Consider the following 26,162-nt stretch of genomic DNA (forward strand, 5'->3'; position numbering starts at 1 on the left):
ATGCTCAGTTCAGTTCAGTCGCTCAGTTGTGTCTGACTCTTTGCGACCCCATGAATCGCAGCACGCCAGGCCTCCCTGTCCATCACCAACTCCCAGAGTTCACCCAGACTCACGGCCATCGAGTCAGTGATGCCATCCAGCCATCTCATCCTCTGTCGTCCTCTTCTCCTCCTGCCCTCAATCCCTCGCAGCATCAGAGTCTTTTCCAATTAGTCAACTCTTTGCATCAGGTGGCCAAAGTACTGGAGTTTCAGCTTTAGCATCATTCCTTCCAAAGAAATCCCAGGGCTGATCTCCTTCAGAATGGACTGGTTGGATCTCCTTGCAGTCCAAGGGACTCTCAAGAGTCTTCTCCAACACCACAGTTCAAAAGCATCAATTCTTCGGCACTCAGCCTTCTTCACAGTCCAACTCTCACATCCATACATGACCACAGGAAAAACCATAGCCTTGACTAGACGAACCTTTGTTGGCAAAGTAATGTCTGCTTTTGAATATGCTGTCGAAGTTGGTCATAACTTTCCTTCCAAGGAGTAAGCGCCTTTTAATTTCATGGCTGCAGTCACCATCTGCAGTGATTTTGGAACCCAAAAAAATAAAGTCTGACACTGTTTCCACTGTTTCCCCATCTATTTGCCATGAAGTGATGGGACCGGATGCCATGATCTTCGTTTTCTGAATGTTGAGCTTTAAGCCAACTTTTTCACTCTCCACTTTCACCTTCACCAAGAGGCTTTTTAGTTCCTCTTCACTTTCTGCCATAAGGGTGGTGTCATCTACATATCTGAGGTTATTGATATTTCTCCTGGCAATCTTGATTCCAACTTGTGCTTCTTCCAGTCCAGCGTTTCTCATGATGTACTCTGCATATAAGTTAAATAAGCAGGGTGACAATATACAGCCTTGATGAACTCCTTTTCCTATTTGGAACCAGTCTGTTGTTCCATGTCCAGTTCTAACTGTTGCTTTCTGACCTGCATACAGATTTCTCAAGAGGCAGATCAGGTGGTCTGGTATTCCCATCTCTTTCAGAATTTTCCACAGTTTATTGTGATCCACACAGTCACAGGCTTTGGCATAGTCAGTAAAGCAGAAATAGATGTTTTTCTGGAACTCTCTTGCTTTTTCCATGATCCAGCAGATGTTGGCAATTTGATCTCTGGTTCCTCTGCCTTTTCTAAAACCAGCTTGAACATCAGGAAGTCATGGTTCACATATTGTTGAAGCCTGACTTGGAGAATTTTGAGCATTACTTTACTAGCATGTGAGATGAGTGCAATTGTGCTAAACCTAGACAATATTAAAAAACAGAGACATCACTTTGCCGACAAAGATCTGTCTAGTCAAAGCTATGTTTTTTTTCAGTAGTCATGTATGGACGTGAGAGTTGGACCGTAAAGAAGGCTGAGTGCTGAAGAAACCAGCCTCGAGGTTCTCGCGAGATCCACCTCCTCGATACCAAGCGCCTGTGTCTGGCAGAGCTGGTGTGAGATAAATAGACAATCCTTCCCAGTCACTGGGATAATCAAGAGTTTTGGCCGGACTTCCAGCACACATCAAGATAGTGAGGAGCCAGACAAAAAGCACAGACTATGGTGCTGAAACACACTAATAAGGAACTTAGTGATTTGGCCCGTGACCCTCCAGCACAATGTTCTGCAAGTCCAGTTGGGGATGATATGTTTCATTGGCAAGTCACAATTATGGGACCTAATAACAGCCCATATCAAGATGGTGTATTCTTTTTGATAATTCATTTTCCTACAGACTACCCCTTCAAACCACCTAAGGTTGTATTTACAACAAGAATTTATGATCCAAATATTAACAGTAATGGCAGCATTTGTCTCAATATTCTAAGATCACAGTGGTCTCCTGCTTTAACTGTTTCTAAAGTTCTTTTATCCATTTGTTCACTGCTATGTGATCCAAACCCAGGTGACCCCTTAGTGCCAGAGACTGCATGGATCTATAAAACAGACAGAGATAAGTACAACAGAATATCTCGGGAATGGACTCAGAAGTATGCCATGTGATTCTATCTTAAAGACAGAATAACCTGTATTATAGCTGGGATAAACTTTAAATTAGTGTTGCTTTTCTGATTTTCTTACCGGGCTGCTCCCGTATCAGACCTCATATTTTTTGTTTACCTCCCTCCATTCACATGCTCATGTGAGAAGACTTAAGTTCTTCCAGCTTTGGACAATAACTGCTTTTAGAAACTGTAAAGTAGTTATAAGAGAATAGTTGTGCAAGATTCAGAATATTTTTAAAAAATGTAGCATGTGTAATATGTGGCCAATGTGTTCACTCTAACTTGGTTATAAGACTAAAACCTTTCCTCACTGCTCAAACATGCTGAAGAATCATCTTGAGAGGGAGGGAGATGGATGCTGAGTTGTCACATCAAAGGAAGCAGCATTATTCTAGCAGCATCCATCCTTGTTTAAGCATTCCACTGTTAGAGATTTGAAGTTACATGATATACTTTATGCTCATAACTGATGTGGCTGGAGAATTTATTGAATTTATAGCATCAGCAGAACAGAAAATGTGATGTATTTTATGCATGTCAATAAAGGAATGACCTGTTCTTGTTCTACAGAGAATGGAAATAGGAAGTCAAACACACTTTGTATTCGAAAATACGGTCTCAAACATTTTTAAATTTTCATTTAAATTGTTAGGAGGCTTGGAGCTCTAACTTGGAGTTAATCTGTCTTCCAATACACTGTTTAATATAGTACTGAATAAATGGTGCAAGTTGTCAATGGATGAGTGATCAACTAATAACTCTGCTAGTAATTGATTTATTTTTTTCAATGAAGTTGCATAAACCAATGAGTGTAGTTTGGTTCAGTCACTCAGTCATGTCTGACTCTTTGCTACCCCATGAACTGCAGCACACCAGGCCTCCCTGTCCATCACCAACAGCTGGAGTCTACCCAAACCCATGTCCATTGAGTCAGTGATGCCACCCAACCATCTCATCCTCTGCCGTCCCCTTCTCCTCCTACCCTCAATCTTTCCCAGCATCAGGGTCTTTTCAAATGAGTCAGTCTTCGCATCAGGTGGCCAAAGTACTGGAGCTTCAGCTTCAACATCAGTCCTTCCAACGAACACCCAGGACTGATCTTTAGGGTGGACTGGTTGGATCTCCTTGCAGTCCAAGGGACTCTCAAGAGTCTTCTCCAACACCACAATTCAAAAGCATCAATTCTTTGGCACTCAGCTTTCTTTATAGTCCAACTCTCACATCCATACATGACTACTGGAAAAACCGTAGCCTGGACTAGATGGACCTCTGTTGACAAAGTAATGTCTCTGCTTTTTAGTATGCTGTCTAGGTTGGTCATAACTTTCCTTCCAAGGAATAAGCGTCTTTTAATTTCATGGCTGCAGTCTCCATCTGCAGTGATTTTGGAGCCCCCAAAAACAAAAGGTCAGCCACTGTTTCCACTGTTTCCCCATTTATTTGCCATGAAGTGATGGGACCGGGTGCTATGATCTTAGTTTTCTGAATGTTGAGCTTTAAGCCAACTTTTTCACTCTCCTCTTTCACAAGGCTCTTTAGTTGTTCTTCACATTCTGCCATAAGAGTGGTGTCAGCTGCATATCTGAGGTTATTGATGTATCTCCTGGCAATCTTGATTCCAGCTTGTACTTCTTCTAGCCCAGCGTTTCTCATGATGTACTCTGCATATAAGTTAAATAAGCAGGGTGACAATATACAGCCTTGACGTACTCCTTTTCCTGTTTGGAACCAGTCCGTTGTTCCATGTCCAGTTCTAACTGTTGCTTCCTGACCTGCATACAGATTTCTCAAGAGGCAGGTCAGGTGGTCTGGTATTCCCATCTCTTTCAGAATTTTCCACAGTTTATTATGATCCACACAGTCAAAGGCTTTGACATAGTCAATAAAGCAGAAATAGATGTTTTTTCTGGAACTCTCCTGCTTTTTTGATGATCCAGTGGATGTTAGCCATTTGATCTCTGGTTCCTCTGCCTTTTCTAAAACCAGCTTGAATACCTGGAAGTTCATGGTTCACGTATTGCTGAAGCCTGGCTTGGAGAATTTTGAGCATTTAGCTGTCCAGATTAATCAGTATGGGAAACAATCTTTTGTAAATGCAAAGTAGTTTTTTGTATATACTGTTGGGATTTGCCTCATTGTTTGACATCAAATGATGATGTAAAGTTCAAGAGAGTGAATATTTTGCATGTTCAGTTACAAGTGTGCTGTCTGTTACAGGTTGACACATTGATTGACCTGATTTACGCAGAATTAATAAGCTATTCAGATAGTATAGCTTTAGTATGCTGCACATGATACTGGCAGCCTGGGAGTTCATAGGTGGACTTGGGACCCAGCAGTTTTGAAACGTGTATGTGGAGTTTAAGGAATTTGTTTTCCAGATGCAACCCCCATCTAACTAAATTTTTTCTTCACCTTGTACGCTTGACAGCTGAAAAGACCATAACGTGGGAGTAATAATGGGTCAAAATTTACGAAATAAAGTACTGTTTTGGTGTGGGAGTTGTCACAAGGCTATGTGGAAGTGACTTTAACTATGTGGGATATTGAGGGTTTTTTAATGAATTGAATATCCATTAAAATGGATTTGTTCAGCCATTTACATTAATGAACATTTAAATCCAACAGATGACATTTCAGGTGACAACATGAATGAATAAAAGTCAATGCTGTTGGAAAAAAAAAAAAAACTATGGTTTTTCCAGTAGTCATGTGCGGTTGTGAGAGTTGGACCATAAAGAAGGCTGAGTGCTGAAGAATTGATGCTTTTGAGCTGTGGTGTTGGAGAAGACTCTTGAGAGTCCCTTTGACTGCATGGAGCTCAAACCAATCAATCCTAAAGGAAATTAACCCTGAATATTCTTTGGAAGGACTGATGCTGAAGCTGAAGCTCCAATACTTTGGCCACCTGATGCAAAGAGTGAACTGATTGGAAAAGACCCTGATACTGGGAAAGACTGAGGGCAGAAGGAGAAGGGAGCGGCACAGGGAGGATGAGAGGGTTAGATAGCATCACCCACTCAGTGGACATGAATCTGAGGAAACTCCGGGAGACAGTGAAGGACAGGGAAGCCTGGAGTGCTGCAGTCCATAGGGTCGAAGAGTCCGACACGACTTAGCGATTGAACAATAACAGAAAGGTTTCTATTGACAACGGAATGAAAAACGTACGGGAGCAGAGGGAAACTGACCTCTTCTAAATGAAAATTTATTGATTCCCAAATTCTGTCCGTGGGGTAAAGGGCTCCTGGTGTCTTATCATTCCACAGCCCGGATAAACTTGCTTACTGGGGCGGGGAGCTTGGGGTGGCCTCAACGCAGGAGTGGGCGGGGCTGAAGAGTTGAGAAGGCCATGAAATTAAAAGACGCTTGCTCCTTGGAAGAAGTTATGACTAACCTAGACCGCATATTAAAAACCAGAGACATTACTTTACCAACAAATCTCCGTCTAGTCAAAGCCATGGTTTTTCCCGTAGTCATGTATGGATGTGAGAACTGAACTATAAAGAAAGCTGAGCGCGGAAGAATTGATGCTTTTGAATTGTGGTGCTGGAGAAGGCTCTTGAGAGTCCCTTGGACTGCAAGGAGATCCAACCAGTCTATCCTAAAGGAAATCAGTCCTGAATATTCATTGGAAGGACTGATGTTGAAGCTGAAACTCGAATACCTTGGCCACCTGATGAGAAGAACTGACTCATCTGAAAGACCCTGATGCTGGGAATGATTAAAGGCGGGAGGAGAAGGGGACAGCAGAAGATGAGATGGTTGGATGGCATCAGTGACTCAATTGAACTGAGTTTGAGTAAGCTCCGGGAGTTGGTGATGGACAGGGAAGCCTGGCGTGCTGCAGTCCATGGGGTCACAAAGAGTCGGACGCAACTGAACTGAACTGAACTGAGGGGACTGTACTGGGAACTTCTCGACGCTCTGCTACTTCTGTCTGTAGACGACCGGCTTCCGCCGTCCGCCCGCAGGTAGTGGTATCGAGCGCCGAGCCTAGAGAACGGCGCTGGGTGAGGGGCTTGGTGGTGGCAGCGCAGTCTCCATAGGCGTTATGAGTTTGGCTGGGGGCCGCGCCCCCCGGAAGACCGCGGGGAACCGGCTCTCTGGGCTTCTGGAAGCAGAGGAGGAAGATGAGTTCTACCAGACGACTTATGGGGGTTTCACTGAGGCAAGAGCCGGGCCCAGGAAGAGGGAGGGAATAAAGCTAAAAGGAGTCCTGACGGAGAGAGAAACCTCGGACAAAGAAGGGGGCGGGGGAGAGGAGTGCTGGTAGCTGGTACTGGAGATGGGGTGGGCGAGATGGCGGGGGATAAACTGGAGTCCTAGCAGGGGGAGCCCTGAATGGTGTTGGAGGGGTCAGGAATGGAGAAGTTGTCCGAAGGACCCCAGACTGTGGCTGAAAACTACTATTTCCTTAACTGCATCTCAGCGCTTCTGACGTCTAGCATACGCCAGGCACATCCTAGTCACGCGGTGTATATTCGTTGGCCTACTGCCTGGTTATTCACCTGAACTGTAGAAAAGAATCTCTCAGAAAAAAAAGATAGAGGGACTTAGCCAACTCCTTTTTTCAGCTTTCATATATCGTTGTAAATGTTTTCTTAGATAACTGTTTCTTGACTGTCCTGAAAAGTGACCCCATGTATGTCCTTCATAGAACATATTTTAGTTTGTAGTTAGATATATTTTGTTTATACCTTCCAATAGACTGTAAGTTCTGTAAGGTTAGAGATGATCTGTTCTGTTCAACAGTGTACATCCGAGTGCCTAGTCCAATGACTGGATTGAGTTGACACTAGTTAAATTTGTATTGATTGAATCTGTCCATTTTTTAAATGTGTTAAGTGTCTAAAGCAAGCCAAGCACTGTGATAGGCGCTGAGGAAACAGAGTATTAAAAACACCACCTTATCCTTACATTGTCCAGACTCCAGTGGGTGACCTAGCTGAGTTAACAGTCAGTTAAAATATCGTGTGGTAAGGAGAAGTGTTAAGCATAGGGTGCTATGGTAGCACTTGGGAGACAAAGTTGTTTGGGATGGGCATCCCTGGGAAACGTGATGTTTAAGCTGAGGACAGTTTGAAAAGTGAGCCTTGGCTGGATGGAGAGCAGTAGGACTGGAAGCAGGGAGAGAATGACCATTAGTCCTGGAAGAGGGTGGGGCGGAATATGTAAAGGCACTGACAGCCTGCTCTGGGACCTGCACAGCTGCTCTCATACTCCAAACCAGGAAGGAGAAGAATAGAGGGAGTAGGCCTGGGCCCATTCTCGTACGGTGTTGTGAGCCATGTTAAGTTTTATTCTTCACTCAGAGGACTGAGAAGATTATTTCATGGTCAGATTTGTGTTTTAGAAAGATCACTCTATAATGAGGAAAATGGTAGGAGGAGGCAGTGAGAGTAGAGAAACATGAACAGGAGGAGTCAAGAGAAACTAAGGAATTAGAATCCACAGGACTTGGTGACTGATTAGGAATCATTACTTAACACAGCCATAACCAATTAGTTTAAAATAGAACCTTCTCATCTCTCCTCCAAAGGCCATTTTCCTATTCCTGTCATTTTACGAGTCGTTATTTAATATGTACCCTTCATGCTTCCAAAAAGGATTTAAGAAGGCTTATGATATAAACAAAAAGTAGGAACAGTAAAAATAGAGACAGATGAGAAGTAATTGTACCAGGAGCCTGTGCTAAAATGGTAATAACAGTTGATATTAAATTTAGCTGTGAGTTTCCTGGCAGCCAAATCCTGAATTTCTTTTTTTGTAAGAAAGAAGCATTTAAGTTCTTTAAGAGAGATATACTTATTCAGCATTAAGTCCTAAGGAGAATTACATCCTTGTAAATAAAATAGCAGGGGTTTGGTAGATGATGTAAAAGCATTCTTTTAACTAGTCATGTCTCTTAATGACCCTCGATAAAAGCCAAAGAAATGATAATAAATCCGTAACTTAGTGAAAGCATTTCAGTTGGGCACTAAGCTAATATGTAGTTGAACTACTACCCTCTGGTGATATGATTTAATACCAGGTCAGGGCTGAGGGGATTAATGTGTTCTCAGGCTGTCTTTCACAAACATTAGTTGGGAGGAAATGATGGTCACCAATACAAGACTGAATACTGGCTGCCTTGGCTTGTCAACTGTGTTATTTGCTTGCTTTGGCACCAAGTGCACCAAGAGTAACCCGTCAGTCTCGTCAGTGATTGAAGAGAAAGGCACATGTTTGAGGTGCTGCCCTGCTCAGTTAACTCCCCTCCTCCCAAGCATTTTTTTTTTCCTCTCTCTTTTCCTGTGTGGCTGCTGTTTTAGCCCAAACTCAGGCTTAGGCTCTACTACATGTTTTCTACTCCAGTCCATCCCACCACCTCCAGAACTTTCTGAAACACTCCTTGTATGTAGCTTTCCTCTCCTCCCAAATCTTCAGTGCCTTCCCATTATACATGGTGTGAAGTGAAAGTCGCTCAGTTGTGTCTGACTCTTTGCAACAACATGCGTTATACAGCCTGCCAGGCTCCTCTGTCTGTGGAATTCTCCAGGCCAGAATATTAGAGTGGGTAGCCATTCCCTTCTCCAAGGGATCTTCCCAACCCAGGGATCGAACACAGGTCTCCCGCATTGCAGGTGGATTCTTTACCGTCTGAGCATGGTAGTAGGACTCAACTCTTTTTCTGTCCCAACTCACCTGAGGAATGAGACATATTTCTCAGTAACTTTGGCTTACTTCAGCGGTGATTATCAGTGCTGGAGCAAGTAAGAGGGAGAGAATTGAGAATCACTGTCCTGCAAGATAAGATCATAAGTTTAAAAGTTAAATGTCATTAAGTCATGACATTTACATTTGTCTGTATATCGAATCCCTGGAGAAGGAAATGGCAACCCACTTCAGTATTCTTGCCTGGAAAATTCCATGGGCAGAGGAAACTGGCCAGCTTCAGTCCATGGGGTCACAAAGAGTTGGACACGACTGAGCTCTTAGATTGAATGCAACCTTCTTTTCAAATCTTGTAGCCCTATAGGGCATTCAGTTAATGCTGGAAGAAGGCTGTGATGGAGCCTAGGAAGTCTCCTAGGAAAGGCAGTCACCTAGGAAGACTTCTTGCCAGAGACAAACCTGCTTTGCTTAGGTCTAAATCCTTATTCCGTAAACATGCTGTACACATTCTTGCTTCTGCACCTTTGTTCCTGTCATTTGCTCTGCCTGGAATTCCCTCTTCCCTCTTGGCTGTCTAAATACTAGCAGTATTTTAAACCATGGCTCAAGTCCTCTTCATTCTTTAAAGTCTGAAGCAGAGTTTAGTGAACTACAACCTGCTGGCTGAATCTAACCCACTATCTGTGTTAATCTGGTCCTTTGCAGAAAAAGTTTGCCAACCCTTGGTCTAAAGGAATAAAGTCTAACATTTAGACTTTTCCAGGCCATCAGTCCATTGCAGGTGTGCCTTCCTCTGATCACTTATAACATTTTATTGCCATTTGGTAGTTTATATGTTGCCCTGTATTAAAACTTCCATTTATAATGATGTCTTTTCCTATACTTGACTGTGAGACCCTGAAGGTGGAGACCAAACCATATCCTTTTGTACCTCAGCACTTAACACAGTGTGCTTCAGGTAAAGGGCAGTCAGTTAACGTTGGAAAGGGTGGTGCTGGAGCCAAAGACCATCAGCCCTTCTTGCCTGAGGAAAATGAAAGGTTAGGCTGGGAAGGAGAGTGGGGCAGCCCTTATCAATAGGCAAAGGGATTCTGTTCCTCCTAGAGGGGCATTAATAACTGCTGCCAGTGAGAACGGCATCTCCCTATGTCCTCAGGAATCAGGAGATGATGAGTATCAAGGGGACCAGTCAGACACAGAGGATGAGGTGGACTCTGACTTTGACATCGACGAAGGGGATGAACCATCCAGTGATGGAGAAGCAGAAGAGCCAAGAAGGAAGCGCCGAGTAGTCACCAAAGCATATAAGGTGCAGGGGAGGCCTGGTTTTCTTGGACTTCCTTAATTTGTATTCTCCCTTTCATCAGGTCCCATTATGCCCCACACCAATCCCACTTCCTGCTGTGCTGGTTTTCTCTTCCTAAGGTCTTCATTGTCTCCCAATATCTTCCCTTCCCTGGTATCTGATTTCACTCTGTCCCCAGGAGCCTCTCAAGAGCTTGAGGCCTCGAAAGGTCAGCACCCCAGCTGGTAGCTCTCAGAAGACCCGAGAAGAGAAGGCACTGCTTCCATTAGAACTACAGGATGATGGCACTGACAGTGAGTATGTTTGGGTCAATAGAGAAAGATGAAGTATGATGATAAAATACTGTGTTCATATTAAGTTTACTGAAGTTGATAACTTTACTATGAGCATGTAGGAATAATTCTAATTAGGAAATATACACCAAGTATTTAGGGAAGAGAGCTATGATGTTGATGTGCATAACTTAACTCTCAGATTATTCAGAAAATACGCACACACAGATTGCAAATAGGGCAAAATGTTAACAGAGGATTTGGCAAAGGATTCATGGGTGTTCTTTGTACTATTCTTAACTTTTTCGTAAGTTTGAAATGATTTCCAAATAAAAAGCTTTAAAATTAAATTCAGAGAAGGTAGACATGAGTTCAAAGATTTCTCCCTCTATGATTTCCTTCCCAGGTCGGAAGTCCATGCGTCAATCTACAGCTGAGCACACACGACAAACATTCCTTCGGGTACAGGAGAGGCAGGGCCAGTCACGGCGACGGAAGGGGCCCCACTGTGAGCGGCCACTCACCCAGGAGGAGCTGCTCAGGGAGGCCAAGATCACAGAGGAGCTCAACTTACGTTCACTGGGTCAGTCTTTGGTTTTGAGAACAGTGGGTAGAGGGGCTGAGAAGCACAAGAAAAAGTTAGATCTAGAGGCCCCAAAGAATTGGACAGATGGAGATTTGGGACAAGAGAAATCAGATGAAAGATAGGGGGAGAGAAAGTGATTAGGAGCAAGGAAGTAGGCAGTAATGAGGGCTCTGAAGAACAAGTTATATTAAAGTGCTTTGGTATAAAGTAGGAATCGTATGGAAAGGAGTTCAGATTCTAACTCCGCTGTTCACTTGCTATAAGACTGCAGGCAAATTACTTACAACCTGCTTGCATCTTTCTTTCCTTGTTCACAAAATGTGATGAGATGATAATACTACTTTAATGATCATGAGAATTAGAAATTCAGTAGAATCAGTCTGTTCATGAGATACATTGCTTTAAGGTAAAAATTCTGTAAGGTCTTTTCAGTTTATGTGCTGTTGGGCACACAGTCCTGTATGGGAACATACAGTACAAAAGCATACATTTCTTTAAGGGACGGTGAGCATTCTCAGATCATGAGAGACGAATGAGGGAGCAGCAGATTTCACTCTCTGCATCATGTGCTCACTCTGGACCATATGTACATTGAGTAAAATAACAGGTGAAATCTCTACAATATTTGATTTGCTATTTCTCTCTGAATCTTTTTTTCATCAAACACATATAATTGAATGTGCATAACCCAAATACAGTTCTACTGTGATGTGGAAAATTGTTTACCCAGAATATCTGGGACCCAAATCATTTTAGTATGATGGTATCCTTGGTATCCTTAGGACTTCCTTGGTGGCTCAGACGGTTATGCGTCTGCCTACAATGTGGGAGACCTGGGTTCAATCCCTGGGTCAGGAAGATCTCTTGGAGAAGGAAATGGCAACCCACTCCAGTATTCTTGCCTGGAAAATCCCCTGGACGGAGGAGCCTGGTAGGCTACAGTCCATGGGGTTGAAAAGAGTTGGACACGACTGAGTGACTTCACTTTCACTTAATTCATTTTAGTTTAATGGTATCAGTAGTTTTGAAATGTAGATACCTACACTCCAGAAAGTTCGCTGGTGGTCTAGTGGTTAGGACTCAGCGGTCTCACTGCCTTGCCTGGGTTCTATTCCCAGTCAGTGAAGCACATCTTTGGGGCTTCCCTGATAGCTCAGTTGGTAAAGAATCTGCCTGCAGTGCAGGAAACCTGGGTTCAATTCCTGTGTTGGGAATATCTGCTGGAGAAGGGATAGGCTACCCACTCCAGTATTCTCGGCCTGGAGAATTCCATGGACTGTGTAGTCCATGCAGTCACAAAACAGTTGGACATGACTGAGTGACTTTCACTTTCACTCCAAAAGACCACAAAAGATTTAATTAATTTTCAACATTTTCAGGGTGTATTGTCGTGACTTTTAAAAAAATATTTCTATTTGGCTGTGGTGGGTCTTCGTTCTGCCCTCAGGCTCTGTCTCATTGCCGAGAGCAGAGGTTCTTCTTCATTGTTTAGGGTGGCTTCTTGTGTGGAACACAGGCTCTAGGGCATGAGGGCTCAGTATCTGTGGTTCATGGGCTTAGTTGCTCCATGGCATGGGGAATCTTCCTGGACCAGGATCAAACTACTGTTCTCTGCCTCAACAGAACAGATTCTTTATTTATGTGTTTTTAATTGAATGATAATTACAGTGTTGTATTGGTTTCTGTCATACATCAACATGGATCAGCCGTAGGTATATATATGTCCCCTTCCTCTTGAGCCTCCCTCCCATCCCATCCCACCCTTCGAGGTTGTCATAGAGCCCCAGTTTGAGTTCCCTGAATCATACAGCAAATTCCCACTGGTTATCTATTTTACATATGGTACTGGAGAAGGAAATGGCAACCCACTCCAGCGTTCTTGCCTGGAGAATCCCAGGGACGGGGAAGCCTGGTGGGCTGCCGTCTATGGGGTTGCACAGAGTCAGACACGACTGAAGCGACTTCGCAGCCGCAGCAGTGGTAGTGTATATGTTTCCATGCTACTTTCTCCATTCATCCCACCCTCTCCTTCTTACCACCCCCATGTCCATAAGTCTGTTCTCTATGTCTGCATCTCTACTGCTGCCCTGAAAATAGGTTCATCAGTACTACTTTCTAGATTCCATATGCATGCGTTAATATACGATATTTATTTTTCTCTTTCTGACTGACTTCACTCTGTGTAATAGGCTCTAGGTTCACTCATCTCATTAGCACTGACTCAAACTAGTTCCTTTTTATGGCTGAGTAATATTTCATTGTATATATGTACCACAGCTTCCTTATCCATTCATCTGTTGTTGGACATCTAGGTTACTTCCATGTCCTAGTTATTGTAAATAGTGCTGGCAGGCAGATTCTTAACCACTGGACCAACAGGGAAGTCCAGCTGTCATGACTTTAAAAAAAAATTAGTATTATATTGGCTTTAAAATGGGAAATATACCCTTTATCTGTATAATGGCAATGCCGTGCTTTAAAACAGTGGTTATCTCTTTTTTTCAAACAGTGGTTATCTCTTAAAACATATAAATGGCTGAGAAATATCACAAATAATGAGGTCACTTGATGTCACTATAATTATAATCTGCTGATGGTTTTAGGCCACTGTAAAGAGAGTGATTCCCAGGCTTCTGACATAGGAGATCCTGGTGGCGCATGTTTGGCAGGAGAATTGAACATGTTGGATTTGAGATGTCTGTGAGCAGTTCATGCAGTGCTGAGAAATCAGATAAACACACAAATCTTGTGCTTGAACAAGATATCTGGGCTAGAAATACTAATTTGGCAGTTTTTGAATGTGGATGGTAATTGACACTGGAGTGGATGAGATCACTCAGGGAGAAAACATAGAGGAAGAAGGGAAGGCAGAGGCTCAAGAAGGTCCTGCAGACACTAAAAAGTAATGGTCTCCTACAAGAGGAGGAGCTTAGGAAAGGATCTGAGGGAAGGGCAGAGAGTGGGAAATGCCAGGAAAGTTTGTCTTAAGAACTCTAAGGAAAGAGAATGTTTTGGGGCAGTAGCTGCTCAGTCTTGCTGAGATGCCAGTGAAGAGAACTGAGAAGTGTCTGTTGATTTTGGTGACATGGGAGTCAGAAATTACCTTAGGGAGCATTTTTGGGGGAGCAAGCCATTGGGAAGTTGTTGGGAAGCCAAACCTTTAAAATTTGGCCATGAAGGGTAGGAGAGGAACAGTAGGGGGTCTGGGGTCAAGACAGGGTTTGTCCCTGTTCTCTTTTATTCAAAGATTAGAGAGTATGTATTTTTGGTGAGATGTAACAAAGAATTTTAAGACAGAAAAGAAAGGATCATTAATAGTGTAGGGTTTTGGAGAAGTGGGAGTCAGGGTGGGAGCTAGGGCACGGGTAGAAGATTGGCCTAAGTTAAGAGGGAGGAAGTAAGGGTGGCTCATAGCTATAGGGTTGTAAATCCAGAGCAGGCCAGTATAATGGTTCTCATCTGATGTTTTTTAGGGACTGTCATTTGTCAGGTGTTGGGGATAGAGTTGGAAGCTTGAGAGTGAAGACTGAAATTGTTGAGGAGATAGGATCATCTGCTGGTGTTGGCAGGTCTTCTGAAGTTTGGGAATATGAATTTCTGGTGGTTTCATTCTACCTGTTGTGTAACTTTTTTCCAGTACTGCTCTTCGTTCCAGGTTTGGGCGAAAGAGTTCAGATTGATAAGAGAATGACTGATGAAGAGAAAAGGAAGGCTGGAAGGAGTGATAGAATGCAGAGATTTTCAGGTACTTGAAGTACTGAAGAACTAGAAGAACAGAGGTATCTAGGGTAATGGAGCAAAGAGAGCTGAAGCGTGGGGCTCCACAAGACCCAGGCACATCCTGCCCGGGGTGTGGGAGAATAAGCAGCCTCCACCAGAGGGCTGCAGGGAGTAGTGGCCTCTACGGATGACAGGTTTCCTGTAAGGCAAGTTTTGGAAGGTATGCTGAGTGAGAAACTTGATGAAATAGATGAGTTGGCTGATTATAGAGCAGAGGTTACAGAGGGTACAGGAAAGTGCTGAGAGAAGAGTTGAAAGGTTGGCTCAAGGGAAAGCAATATTACCATCCGGAATTCAAGTGTAAAGGAGATTAAATCACTGGGGAAGGTGAAGGGGTCAGGGGAGTAGGTATCCAAAGGACTCTTCTGGTCATACTTTATCTAGAGCAGTGGTCCCCAACCTTTTTGGCATCAAAGACCAATTTTGTGGAAGATAATTTTTCCACTAACCCAGGGTGAGGGGGATGTTTCAGGATGATTCGAGCGCATTACATTTATTGTGCACTTCATTTCTAATCTAATGTTGCTACTGATTTGACAGAAGGTACCAGTCCTCGGCCCAGCGGTTGGGGACCCTTGCCCTGGAGAATTGTGTTCAGAGTACCCACATTTAAGGGGGACAGAGGGACCAGGAATATTTGATCTGTGTATACATTAACAAATCTTTATTGAATTCGTGTCATGTGTGGAATGCTGCGTGACCCTCATGATGTATAGGTAACATGAGGCACAGTCACTGCCCTTAGGAGACGTGTGTACCAACAATGAACCGCCACAGAGCAGTGTCACCGGGGCCAGACAGGGCGACTGGCGAGCTAGAGAGGAGGGCCTGAAAGAAGGACAGTTACTCAGCTCAGCTCACTGTTGCCTGTGAGAATGCAGATACAAAGTTGCCAGATTTTCTTCTTAGTTTTTCAAAAGGGACCAGAAACCTCTGTATTTGAATGTAATTTCCTGACTTTTAAATGTCAGCAACTAATTCAGATTTTTCTTTAAAACACTATGCAAATCAAGCAGGACACATAAGGGGGCTGCTATCTTGCAGCCTCTGCCATAGATCATGGTAAGTACAGGAACAGAAGGGTGTTTTTGGCACAGGTGGCAAAGGAGGGAGTGACTCAGAACCATGTTGTATGAGGAATGGTTCAGTAGAAGGGGTACTGTGATCAGCCTGAAGAGAGATGAGCACTAATTGCAACTATTAAAGGACTGTCAAGTGGAAGACAGGTTAGATTTATGTTCCTTTTGGCCTTAAAAGGTGAAACAGTATCAACAGGAAGTATATTTCAGCTCACAGTGGGAAAGAAGGGGGCTTCCCTGGTGGCTCAGTGGTAAAGAATCCACCTGGCAATGCAGGAGACATGGGTTCAATCCCTGGTCCGGGAAGATCCTAAATGCTGCAGAGCAACTAAACCTGTGCACCACAACTACTGAGCCTGTGCTCCAGAGCCCAGGAACCACACTACTGAGCCCAGGAGCCACAACTACTGAAGCCCTTGTGCCTAGACCCAGTGCTCCACAACACCAGAAGCCACCACAACGTGATGCCCACACAGCGCAACTGGAGAGTAGCCCACACTCGCTGCAACTAGAGAAAAGTCCACGCATCAACGAAGATCCAGCGCAGCCAAAAACAAATAACTCAGTAAATAAATAAATAATTTTTAAAATGTAGGAAAGAACTGTAATCACTAGGGAATCCTAAAGAGGCAGTGTGCTGCCTTAGATAGATAGGAGCAAGTTGACAGAACAGTAACGAGAGGTTAGAGGAAATGAGCAGGCTCCTCGCCAAAGGATCCCCTCCAGCTCTGAAGTCCTACTGTTCGGAGCCAGTGAGGAATCGAGTGAACCTAAGAAATGATGAGCAGGGTGTATGTCAAGAGGGGCAAGCAGAAAGCTTAGGAAATGGGAGATGCTTGAGGGCTTTAGAGGACTTTGCTAATTGGCTTGGGTGAGCAGTGACTAGACAGCCAGGAGGGTAATTAAGAGACTATAGGACAGGACTGGGGTTTGGGAAGTGGGGAACTAACCATCCGCTCATTCCTTCCTGAAGAGACATATGAGCGGCTCGAGGCTGACAAAAAGAAGCAGGTCCACAAGAAGCGGAAGTGCCCTGGGCCCATAATCACCTACCATTCAGTGACTGTGCCACTGGTTGGGGAGCCAGGCCCTAAAGAAGAGAATGTCGATGTAGAAGGGTGAGTGAGTGAATCTCGGGGAAGAGAGTGCAATGTCTCCCTTCTGAATTCAGCTTGTGTTCCCTTAGCCCCATTTCACTTGCTCTCCTCACACAGCTCTCCTAACACTTGCATATCTTTCAGATCCTTTTCCCATCAGCTCCGATTTTTCTTATAGTCTCTCTCTCCTGTTTTTCCATCCAGCCCTGCTTTGTTTGTCCTGTCTGTCACTTAATAGATTCTCTCCGACTGTTGCCATCCACTGCCGCCTGCTCTTTCTTCAGTTCTCTGATCTCTTTCTTTACCTGTTGTCTTCACCTCTCAGCTCTTTGTGTTTTTCTCTGTCTTTTCCCTCAGACTTGATCCCGCTCCCATGGCTTCTGCATTGGCTGCCCGTGCTGGGACTGGACCCGTCATCCCTCCTGCTCGCTGCTCACGTACCTTCATCACTTTTAGTGACGATGCCACATTTGAGGAATGGTTTCCTCAAGGGCGGCCCCCAAAGATCCCCGTTCGGGAGGTCTGCCCGGTGACCCATCGGCCAGCCCTATATCGGGACCCTGTTACAGACATACCCTACGCCACTGCTCGAGCCTTCAAGATCATCCGTGAGGCCTACAAGAAGTACATCACTGCCCACGGACTGCCGCCCACCGCCTCAGCCCTAGGCCCTGGCCCACCACCTCCTGAGCCCCTCCCTGGCTCTGGGCCCCGAGCCTTGCGCCAGAAAATTGTCATCAAATGAAGGGATGTCTGGTCCTTAGAAACCTCTTTCCTGTCCTAACTTAAGGTTCTTAAGCTGGGGCTCTTAAGAAGCCCTGCTTCTCCCCTTTGTCATCGGTGATCTTTGCCCAGCTCTTCTCTGTATTTCTTTCACATCTTTCCCCCTAGTTCCTACAGGTTTGTGTTTTTTAATCTAATAAAATAGAAAGATCCCTTTTGTCTGGTGTCCAATCTAGGGTTGGGAGCAAAAAGTATTTGTGAATGAGTTTTATATTTGTTTAATAGCTTTTATTATGAGTCATCCTTTTTATTCTTTATTTTTTTAAGGGTTTTTTTTGGGGGCCACACCATATGGCTTGTAGGATCTTAGTTCCCCAACCAAGGATCAGCCCTGGGCCCTCAGCAGTGAAAGCGCCTAGTCCTAACCACTGGACCACCAGGGAACTTCCAGAGTTTCCCTTTTTAAATTGTAAAATATTAATTCCTCTAACAGTTTATAAACACCTTAAAATTAGACACCAAAACAAAATCCTTGTACTCACCTCTATATCTCCTTATAGTCACTGCTTTGAATATAGCAGGCACTAAATATTGGGTTGGCCAAAAATTTTGTTCAGGTTTTCTGTACAATACCATGGAAAAACCCAAACAGACTTTTAGGCCAATCCAGTAAGTATTAATAGGAACTGTGATTCGTAGAAGTGCAGTTTCTGGGACTCGGGCTTGGAGGAAGGGGAGGAGGTGCCATGGCTGTTAGCGGCCACTAGAGGCTCTCAGGGCTGGGCAGGGTATGGGGGCTGTGTATATGTGATCTCCCACTACCCCCCACCTGGCCAGAGCTAAAATAATAAAATGCTGAGCTCACTGTTCCCCCACCCTCTCCCTCGGCACCGGCTCCTCCTGCTGCCCAGACGGTGCTCCAGCAGAACAGACAGACCAACCAACAGCAGGGGAGGTGAGAAGGGAGGTGGCGACCAGGACTGGTAGGTGGGGAAGGCAGGGGGCTTGTGGATCAGAGTCTGGTGGGAGATGGGAGGAGAAGAAGGGCTCCTACTGGGAATGATGTGGAGTATGTCTGCCTCTCTGTCACTGTTTCTGTCGCTGTCTGTCCTCTCCCTTAACTTACGTTGTCAATGTACGTATCTCACACATTTTCTCAGTCTTTCATATTCAGCATGGTGTGTATGTGCGGCTTAAAAGATCATGCAAGTTTAATCCTCTCACTGGTTTTAGAGAAACTATCCCATTTAGAAAGCATTTCCCACCCATTAGACTGGTGTCGCCTTCCCGTCCAAAGCCAGGGACACATTGTGTGAACTCAGTACCTTCTCTAATGCTGTGCCACCCCTCCCCCAGTCTGGATGTCTCCCAGGTCCTCTGAGCTCTCACTTTCCCTCAGGATTTAGGATTTTAGCAAACATAATGAGATCTTGATCCCTCACAATGAAAGGAAATGAGGGTGGAGTAAGAGCACTATCTATCCCCCCCCCACAAATCCTCCTTGGTTTCTTAAGCCAGGTTAGGAATAACTGGATTAGGGGGAAGAGAGGCGGAATTTCCCTGAAGCTCTCTGCCTGGCCCCCTTCCTTGCATTAGGAATTGGGCTTGGGGCCAGCTGTGATGGCAGGGCTCCTGGCAGCTGTGCTAGGGCAAGAGGCACCAACAGGCGAGGTTAAAGGGAGGGGTACTGCCAGGGTTTCTGATACAATGGGGAGAGGGATTCACTCTGCATACCTGGGATCCCCATCCAGAGTGGCTGGAAGCTGTGGAAGCGGGAAGGAGGCTCCAGTTCTAACTAAACAACCCAACCTTCCCCCATTTTCCCACGCCCAGCTAGATCTCTATCCGCCAAGGCAACCAGCTTATTTATTGTTCTGCCCCACTGGCTTGTCTGTTTCCCTTCTGTGTCCATGTACATCTTGCCATTGTCCAACCACTCTCTCCCTATAACCCAGGCTCCGTGAGTGCCACACAGTGGGGAGGGGGTGGGGGCCATCATGTCATCGTATCAAAAGGAACTGGAAAAATACAGAGACATAGATGAAGATGAGATCCTAAAGACCTTGAGCCCTGAGGAGCTAGAACAGCTGGACTGCGAGCTACAGGAGATGGACCCTGAGGTAGGGGCTCCCACACAGGGGATCGGGCAATCCCTAGGCAGTAGGAAAGGTGTGGGGCCCTGGGGGACTGAGACCAGGGTGATCTACAGGGCTTAGAGTCCTAAGAAGCTCAGGGGAACAGTGTCTGGAGATGCTTTAGAGAGACCTGGAGGTGCCCCAGGCCAGAGGGGGGCCCTGACTTGCTCTCTAAAACTCATCCCTAAGAACATGCTCCTGCCAGCTGGACTAAGACAACGTGACCAGACAAAGAAGAGCCCAACGGGGCCGCTGGACCGAGAGGCCCTCTTGCAGTACCTGGAACAGCAGGCACTAGAGGTCAAAGAGCGTGATGACTTGGTGCCCTTCACAGGCGAGAAGAAGGGTATGGGATCTCTAACATCCATGCCTCCTAGAACCCAATGGTGGTCTCTCACATGTCCCCATTCCAGCTTTCTTCTCACTTGCCCACTCCTAACTGCCAGGAAATCAGCTGCCTACACCTGCATGCCAACTTACACTCCAGCTCTTAGAAGTGATCAAGGGGACCCAGGAGTCCTGAGCTTGTAGAGGACTCAGGTTTTACAGTGGCTCCTAGTGACCCAGCATTCTACCTCCTGGAGAAGGAAAGGAAGCTGGAAGCCAGGATCTTAGGAGAAATGACCTCGACCTGAACCATCCTCATCTCCCCATCAGGGAAACCCTACATCCAGCCCAAGAGAGAAATTCCAGTGGAGGAGCAGGTCACTCTGGAGCCTGAGCTGGAGGAGGCGCTGGCCCACGCCACAGATGCTGAGATGTGTGACATTGCAGGTGGGCAGCTGTGGGCAGTTGAGTTGGGAGGATCTGGGGCAAAGGTCGTGAACATGGCATGGGACTAGTGGGATGTGGATGTTTTGAGAAAGCCTCAGATAGTGGTTTTTAATTTTTGTCTATATGTGTACACTCATTTTTAAATTTAGTAAGTTAACATCTCAAGGGCGATTTTACAGGGATTATAAAACAAAACTATTTTGGCTGCAAACAGCAGGGTCTGACAGACCCCCTCACCCTGTGGTGGCTCCTTAGGGACCTTCCCTTCGCCCTGTCTCAATGTTTTGAAAACCACTGCCTTACACAGCTTAATGGAAGGGACCCCTGGGACCAAAAGGGAAACCTCTTTGGAAGAGGTCAGGCTTCAAAAATGCAATAGATCCAGAATGAGGTGGGTGGGGGGCCTGGAACAAGCACGTTTTCCTCATTCCCTGTGCCCTCCTCTGCCTACTCTCTCCAGCAATTCTGGGCATGTACACACTGATGAGCAACAAGCAGTACTATGATGCGATCTGCAGCGGAGAAATCTGCAACACCGAAGGCATTAGCAGTGAGTGTGTTTGGGAGCATGGCGCCCAGGGCTCCTGGCAGGTGTCCCGAAGTCTGAGCAAAGGTAGCAAAGGGTGAAACGAGGCAGTCAGGGAGCAGACATAATGCATACGTGATGAGAGAATGAATGAGGAGGAGACTGTGGGGGACATGTTGGGGTTTCCTTCCTCCCCTCACCCACCAGGTGTGGTGCAGCCTGACAAGTACAAGCCAGTGCCAGATGAGCCCCCAAATCCCACCAACATCGAGGAGATACTGAAGAGTGTTCGAAGCAACGACAAGGAGGTAGAGGAGGTGAACCTCAATAATATCCAGGTGTGATATCTGACCCCATCCTCTAAGCAGTAACACTGGCCTAACTCTGCTGTCTTGTGAGTTCCCTGGCTCACCCTCTCCTATTCCCCTTTGATAGGACATCCCGATACCCATGCTAACTGAGCTGTGTGAGGCCATGAAGACAAATACCCATGTCCGGAGCTTCAGCCTGGTGGCCACAAGGAGTGGTGACCCCGTTGCCAATGTAAGGCTAGCTGGCATCCCTCACCCTCTCCCTGGACATGCTTCCCTGGCAGGGCTGTCAGAAAGGGTTGCGCTGGGGGTGCTATTCCCATCGACTCTCTTAGGGGAGACCTGCTGGAGACTCCTCCCCTCAGTCCTTGGACTCACAGCTGGGAAATCCTGATTGTCTTCCTAAAGCACCAAACCCTCTCAACCACCCCCAACTGCACTGCACACGTCACCCCACGGCCTTCCCTACTACCTACCCTCCCTCTGCCTCCCTGGAGCCCCACACCCAGCTCAAGGACTCTTCTCAAAGAGCTGTCTCCCTCTCGCTCCTGTTCTTTCTCTCCTCAGTCATCTGTGAAACTGTACCCTAACCCTAATCCAAGTCCCTACTACCCAGGCGGTGGCTGACATGTTGCGTGAGAATCGTAGCCTCCAGAGCCTGAACATCGAATCCAACTTCATTAGCAGCACAGGGCTTATGGCTGTGCTGAAGGCAGTTCGGGAGAACGCCACACTCACTGAGCTCCGAGTAGACAACCAGGTCAGCCTTCCCTTACCCTAGTCTTTGCAGTCAGCTAACACTCACTGATCCTCTTCCCTGGGGCAGCCATAGACAGGATCTCATCTGATCTTGTTTGAACTCTCCCTCTTCTTATGAGGGGAGCCAAGGCAGCACCTCTTATCACTCATTACGGAGAATGAGTCTCTTTAACCTCCCAAAGGGTTGGTGGTCTGAGATGCTGAACGATCCAGACGAGGGGTGCTGACGGCTTCCATCTCGCCCTCCTCCAGCGCCAGTGGCCTGGTGACGCGGTGGAGATGGAGATGGCCACCGTGCTTGAACAGTGTCCCTCCATTGTCCGCTTTGGCTACCACTTTACACAGCAGGGGCCACGCGCTCGGGCCGCCCAGGCCATGACCCGGAACAATGAACTGCGTGAGTAGCTGCAGATATGGTGCGTGGGGGAGAAGGCAAGGAGCTGCAGAAGCTGGTGGATGCCCCTGAACGCTAACTTAGTGACTAGCAGCCGGGTGCTGCCAAAGTGACATTCACAGAAGTTCAGATACCATAGGTGACCTGAAAGTAGACAGCAAAACTCCTCTGCCCAAGTATACCAGTAGAGAGGCAAAGGGAAGGTAGTCACAGCCATTGGGGCCATGTGTTTTTATTTGCCCTGTTGTCTCTTATTTTAACATGGCGGGGAGGAGCACGCTTGGTGACCTAAGACATTACCTCTTTATGAGTCTGGCCAAGGAACTAGAAAGGAGAAGAACACCTTTGCAGGAGGCAAGAGATGGGATAATGACTTGTGTTTACTCTTCTTCCTTTACAGGTCGCCAGCAAAAGAAGAGATAACACTACCTTTCCCTTTACCAACTAAGGCTCGGAGCCCTGAAAGCTTAAATCATCTGTCCCCCCTTTCCTGTAAATAAAGGCCCTACTGTCCACTCTGCCTGCCTCCTTCCTTGGGCTTTGGAGTGGAAATCTTGGCGCTAAACCCCAAGGGTTACTGCCAGTTCATCAGGGGATTATTTATACTCTGGGGATCAGCAGGCAGGGAGGTTCAAATTACCAGGAGGAGGTGGGGGGAGCTCCCTCCCTTGGTGTTCCCCATAACCCTGCCAATGCCTTTAGTCTCTTCTACTTTCACAGGGTGGCTGTTTCCAGACATGTCCAACCCCTCCTCGCCGACCAGTGCCTACCCACAACCCTCATGTTATTGGAAGGAGGCAAGGACTTTGCGTGGAGGTGGAGAAGAAAGCAGAAAACACGAAGGGCAAAAACCTCCTTCTGACAGACTTATTAATAGGGCACCAGGCTGCATGCAGCTGACGCTTGGCATGACTGTGGGAGAAAGTGGGGGAGGGTTAGAAGTGTGGGGAGCTGTGTACCTTGCAGAGAAGAATTGGCTGGGCTGAGAATGAACAGATCTGAAATCCTGAAACAAGGAACCAGAGTCAGGGAAAGCTGGGCTCCCAGCGCCTGCTGTAGTTTATTTGTGAAATGAATGGGGAAAGAGGATGTCAGTCCAAGGGGAGATCAGGGGGTTCCTCCTCATCAGAGTCAAACTCAACATTTTCATCTTTTATCCATCGACCTCGTCCATCTGGGATCCATCCAGAGCTGGAAACACCAGAACACAGAACTGGTCAGGAAAAGTTTATTAAATTAATAAAAGCATGTGTGCGAGTGCTCTGTCATGTCCAACTCTGTGACCCCATGGACTGTAGCCTGCCAGGCTCCTATGTCCATGGGATTTCCCAGGCAAGAATACTGGAATGGGTTGCCATTTCCTTCTCCAGGGGAATCTTCCCAACTCAGGTCGAACCTGCCTCTTGTGTATTATAGGAGGATTCTTTACTGCCGAGCCTCCTGGGAAGCCCCAATAGTTCTTTCTATTTAACTGTAATTAATTTCCTGAACTATTTGAAAAAAAGTTACATATGTAAGGAGTCTTTGTGCATGCATGCATGTGTGCTAAGTTGCTTCAGGAGGAACCGACTCTGTGACCCTGTGGAGTATAGCCCGCCAGGATTCTCCAGGTAAGAATACTGGAGTGGGTTGCCATGCCCTCCTCCAGGGGATCTTCCTGACCCAGAAATCAAACCTGCATCTTCTGCACCGGCAGGTGGTTTCTTTACCACTGCGCCACCTGGGAAGCCCCATGGGGATAAGTAAAAACACTTGAGATGCTCTGAAACAAGGAGGGTCAGAGAAAAAAGGGAAAAACTGAGGAAAAATTCTGCATACTCACCTTCGAAGGGTGAGGTAATGATCCAGGGCCCGTCTTCTTGTGGGGCTCATAGGTGCGGGGGATGAGACAGTGGCTGACTCCTTGGTCTGTGAACCAGCCTCAGGCTCAGGTTCTCTACTGATCTTCCCACCTTGGGGTTCAACCTCTGGGGGTGGCAAAGGGGGGCGAGAGACAGAGGGACGAGGGGCTTCTGGTCTGGACAGAGAAGAATCGAAGTCTGTAAAAGCAGTAAAGGAAAGGGCCTAATCTCCTGTGACTCCCAACTCCTTATAGAAGTGCTTCTCAATTCTGAGTTCCTCAAGATATTAGTAAGTGTTCTGCATAAAAAAAATTTTGAAATCTAGTAAATTTAGGAAAGTCTAAATTAATCTTTTAGGGTTTTTTTTTATCTTACGATTTTGTAGAACACTTAAAATACACTAATTTTTAATCAAATAGGATTACAAAGCACTTTTTTAGTTACAAAAATCTTTTTCCTGAAATACAAGTTAACACCCCCAGAACGCTTAGTATTTCTCAGATTACAATTAGGAAAATAATCACTTTAGAGCTATCTCTTGTCCCTCCCTACCTCTGGCTTTCCCATCCCACTGACCTGTACTTCCGGCGGCAGCAACTGTTATAGTGAGGAGCTCTGTGCAGAGCACTCTGAGTGATAAGTCGAGTCTGGGTTAAGAGAGGAGCCTGGCATGGAGACAGAAGACAGAGTCAGAGCCTTCAGAGCCAGAAACAAGCCAAAGTCCTTCAAGCCTAAGGTGTGCAGCACGTCCTGCCTGGAACACAACTTCCCCTTACCTCTGCTGTGGTCTCTTCTCTCCTGAGTTCATTATGCTGTCTTGGATTCTGCTCTGTGCCCTTTCCTGGCGGCTTCTTGCCATAGAAAAGCTGCAGGCCTGAGGAGAGAGGGGAAGAGGATTAAAAGCAGAGCACCAAGGGTGGTCTGAAGAGATTTTAAGGGTTTACACTCTATCGTCTGTCTTTTCCCAAACTTACTGGACAGATGTTTTTTGCCTGCACGGTGGGCAGTCAACATGGCCAGAGTGTCCAGGACAGGTCGGTGGGGACAGATGGCACAAGCAAAGCTGGGGAGTAGGAAAGATAATTGGTCCCTGGGGAGTGGAGTCTTGGTCATAGGTCCCACCCCGTCCAAGCATTCATTTCCAAAGCCCAACTCCCAAGTCTCCCAGTCTCCACCACCCACATCCCTGTTACTCCCAGCCAAAGAATTCTAGATACTCCCGCTCTCCTCCTTAATAACAAAAGTTCTTGAGCCGCTAACTTCAAAACCCTTAAACTTGATCCACTCTTCGCTCTCACCGTCCATCCCGTAGCATCAATGCCTCATCCTCTGGAATGTAACTGGCAAGCAGGTCCCCGACTCTTCGTTTCTGCAGGGGACAGGGGAAGAAGTCCGGACGGGATCAGCTGGATATGAGGGAGGGATAAAAGGGAAATGATAGAGGAGAGGACTCAAAGGGAATAGACTATGGGAGAACACACATCTGCGGCGAAGAAGGGGTCACCACCACCTCTAGTCTTTTGGTTCTCTCCACCCCGCCCCCCAGCTGTTGCCACAGCAACAAAACAGCTCCTTTACAGCCTTCAGAGGGCAGGTGAAGCTGCTTCGGACGCACTCCTCTCCGCCTACTTTGAGCACGTTGAGTTGACTCCAATCGTCTCCTTCCCTCTTGAAAGACATCAAGACCGTGAGCCCCAGAAATCAAAAACTCTATCCAGCAGCCTTCGCCACTCCTTTCAGGCCACCGTAGCGGGAGTGGGTCGTCTCCGTTCCTTCCGGTCTCTTTCCGGCTGGCCCCCTGACTTCCGGGGATGTGGTTCCCCGAATGCACTGCGCGATCCCGGAAGCCAGCTTTTAGCCGGCAGGGGGGGACTGCATTTCTTA

At 46.3% G+C, this 26,162-nt stretch overlaps 4 protein-coding genes across 9 annotated transcripts; 3 read left to right on the top strand and 1 right to left on the bottom strand.

Annotated features, from left to right (window-relative positions):
* On the top strand, positions 1-2,036 carry LOC105001314 (ubiquitin-conjugating enzyme E2 D3-like). 2 transcript variants are annotated; one of them, XM_010857524.1, is made up of 2 exons: positions 1-30; positions 1,617-2,036. In XM_010857524.1, exons 1-2 carry the CDS (start codon positions 1-3, stop codon positions 2,034-2,036), a joined length of 450 nt encoding a protein of 149 aa, XP_010855826.1. The 2 variants fall into 2 exon arrangements, with proteins under 2 accessions (XP_010855826.1, XP_010855827.1); XM_010857525.1 differs by lacking the exon at positions 1-30 and having other exon boundaries at positions 1,593-2,036.
* Positions 2,037-6,000: 3,964 nt separating this feature from the next.
* On the top strand, positions 6,001-17,751 carry VPS72 (vacuolar protein sorting 72 homolog (S. cerevisiae)). Its single transcript, XM_010857526.1, has 6 exons — positions 6,001-6,209; positions 9,852-10,004; positions 10,180-10,294; positions 10,680-10,856; positions 16,692-16,836; positions 17,173-17,751. The coding sequence occupies exons 1-6, from the start codon at positions 6,093-6,095 to the stop codon at positions 17,558-17,560; spliced, it is 1,095 nt and encodes a 364-aa protein (XP_010855828.1). The 5' UTR covers positions 6,001-6,092; the 3' UTR covers positions 17,561-17,751.
* Positions 17,752-17,763: 12 nt separating this feature from the next.
* TMOD4 (tropomodulin 4 (muscle)) lies at positions 17,764-22,955 on the top strand. Of its 2 annotated transcripts, none has more exons than XM_010857532.1 (10): positions 17,764-18,521; positions 19,494-19,658; positions 19,863-20,019; positions 20,331-20,447; positions 20,908-20,997; positions 21,181-21,311; positions 21,409-21,516; positions 21,901-22,044; positions 22,296-22,440; positions 22,838-22,955. In XM_010857532.1, exons 2-10 carry the CDS (start codon positions 19,536-19,538, stop codon positions 22,858-22,860), a joined length of 1,038 nt encoding a protein of 345 aa, XP_010855834.1. In that variant the 5' UTR covers positions 17,764-18,521; positions 19,494-19,535; the 3' UTR covers positions 22,861-22,955. The 2 variants fall into 2 exon arrangements, with proteins under 2 accessions (XP_010855834.1, XP_010855835.1); XM_010857533.1 differs by having other exon boundaries at positions 18,394-18,493.
* A 514-nt stretch (positions 22,956-23,469) lies between these two features.
* On the bottom strand, positions 23,470-26,156 carry SCNM1 (sodium channel modifier 1). 4 transcript variants are annotated; one of them, XM_010857527.1, is made up of 7 exons: positions 25,908-26,156; positions 25,577-25,647; positions 25,253-25,341; positions 25,055-25,152; positions 24,855-24,943; positions 24,260-24,454; positions 23,470-23,628 (listed from the first exon to the last, which is right to left on the bottom strand). In XM_010857527.1, exons 1-7 carry the CDS (start codon positions 25,956-25,958, stop codon positions 23,529-23,531), a joined length of 693 nt encoding a protein of 230 aa, XP_010855829.1. In that variant the 5' UTR covers positions 25,959-26,156; the 3' UTR covers positions 23,470-23,528. The 4 variants fall into 4 exon arrangements, with proteins under 4 accessions (XP_010855829.1, XP_010855831.1, XP_010855833.1 ...); XM_010857529.1 differs by having other exon boundaries at positions 25,577-25,684; positions 25,908-26,097; XM_010857531.1 differs by having other exon boundaries at positions 25,894-26,097.
* Between the last annotated feature and the right edge of the window lie 6 nt (positions 26,157-26,162).

This window comes from Bison bison, unplaced genomic scaffold (assembly GCF_000754665.1).
Source record: "Bison bison bison isolate TAMUID 2011002044 unplaced genomic scaffold, Bison_UMD1.0 scf7180017864381, whole genome shotgun sequence".
NCBI classification, from domain to species: Eukaryota; Metazoa; Chordata; class Mammalia; order Artiodactyla; family Bovidae; genus Bison; species Bison bison.

Excerpts from the sequence above, each read along its gene's own strand:
- LOC105001314 (XM_010857524.1), top strand. The coding sequence starts at position 1 with ATGCTCAGTTCAGTTCAGTCGCTCAGTTGT. Across the intron at positions 31-1,616 it reads CAGTTCAGTCGCTCAGTTGT|GAACTTAGTGATTTGGCCCG; the intron begins GTCTGACTCTTT and ends CACACTAATAAG.
- VPS72 (XM_010857526.1), top strand. The coding sequence starts at position 6,093 with ATGAGTTTGGCTGGGGGCCGCGCCCCCCGGAAGACCGCGGGGAACCGG. Across the intron at positions 10,005-10,179 it reads TAGTCACCAAAGCATATAAG|GAGCCTCTCAAGAGCTTGAG; the intron begins GTGCAGGGGAGG and ends CTCTGTCCCCAG. Across the intron at positions 10,857-16,691 it reads GCTCAACTTACGTTCACTGG|AGACATATGAGCGGCTCGAG; the intron begins GTCAGTCTTTGG and ends TCCTTCCTGAAG.
- TMOD4 (XM_010857532.1), top strand. The coding sequence starts at position 19,536 with ATGTCATCGTATCAAAAGGAACTGGAAAAATACAGAGACATAGATGAA. Across the intron at positions 21,312-21,408 it reads TGAACCTCAATAATATCCAG|GACATCCCGATACCCATGCT; the intron begins GTGTGATATCTG and ends CCCCTTTGATAG. Across the intron at positions 21,517-21,900 it reads GTGGTGACCCCGTTGCCAAT|GCGGTGGCTGACATGTTGCG; the intron begins GTAAGGCTAGCT and ends CCTACTACCCAG.
- SCNM1 (XM_010857527.1), bottom strand. The coding sequence starts at position 25,958 with ATGTCTTTCAAGAGGGAAGGAGACGATTGGAGTCAACTCAACGTGCTC. Across the intron at positions 25,342-25,576 it reads TTGATGCTACGGGATGGACG|CTTTGCTTGTGCCATCTGTC; the intron begins GTGAGAGCGAAG and ends CCTACTCCCCAG. Across the intron at positions 25,153-25,252 it reads AGGCAAAAAACATCTGTCCA|GCCTGCAGCTTTTCTATGGC; the intron begins GTAAGTTTGGGA and ends CTCTCTCCTCAG.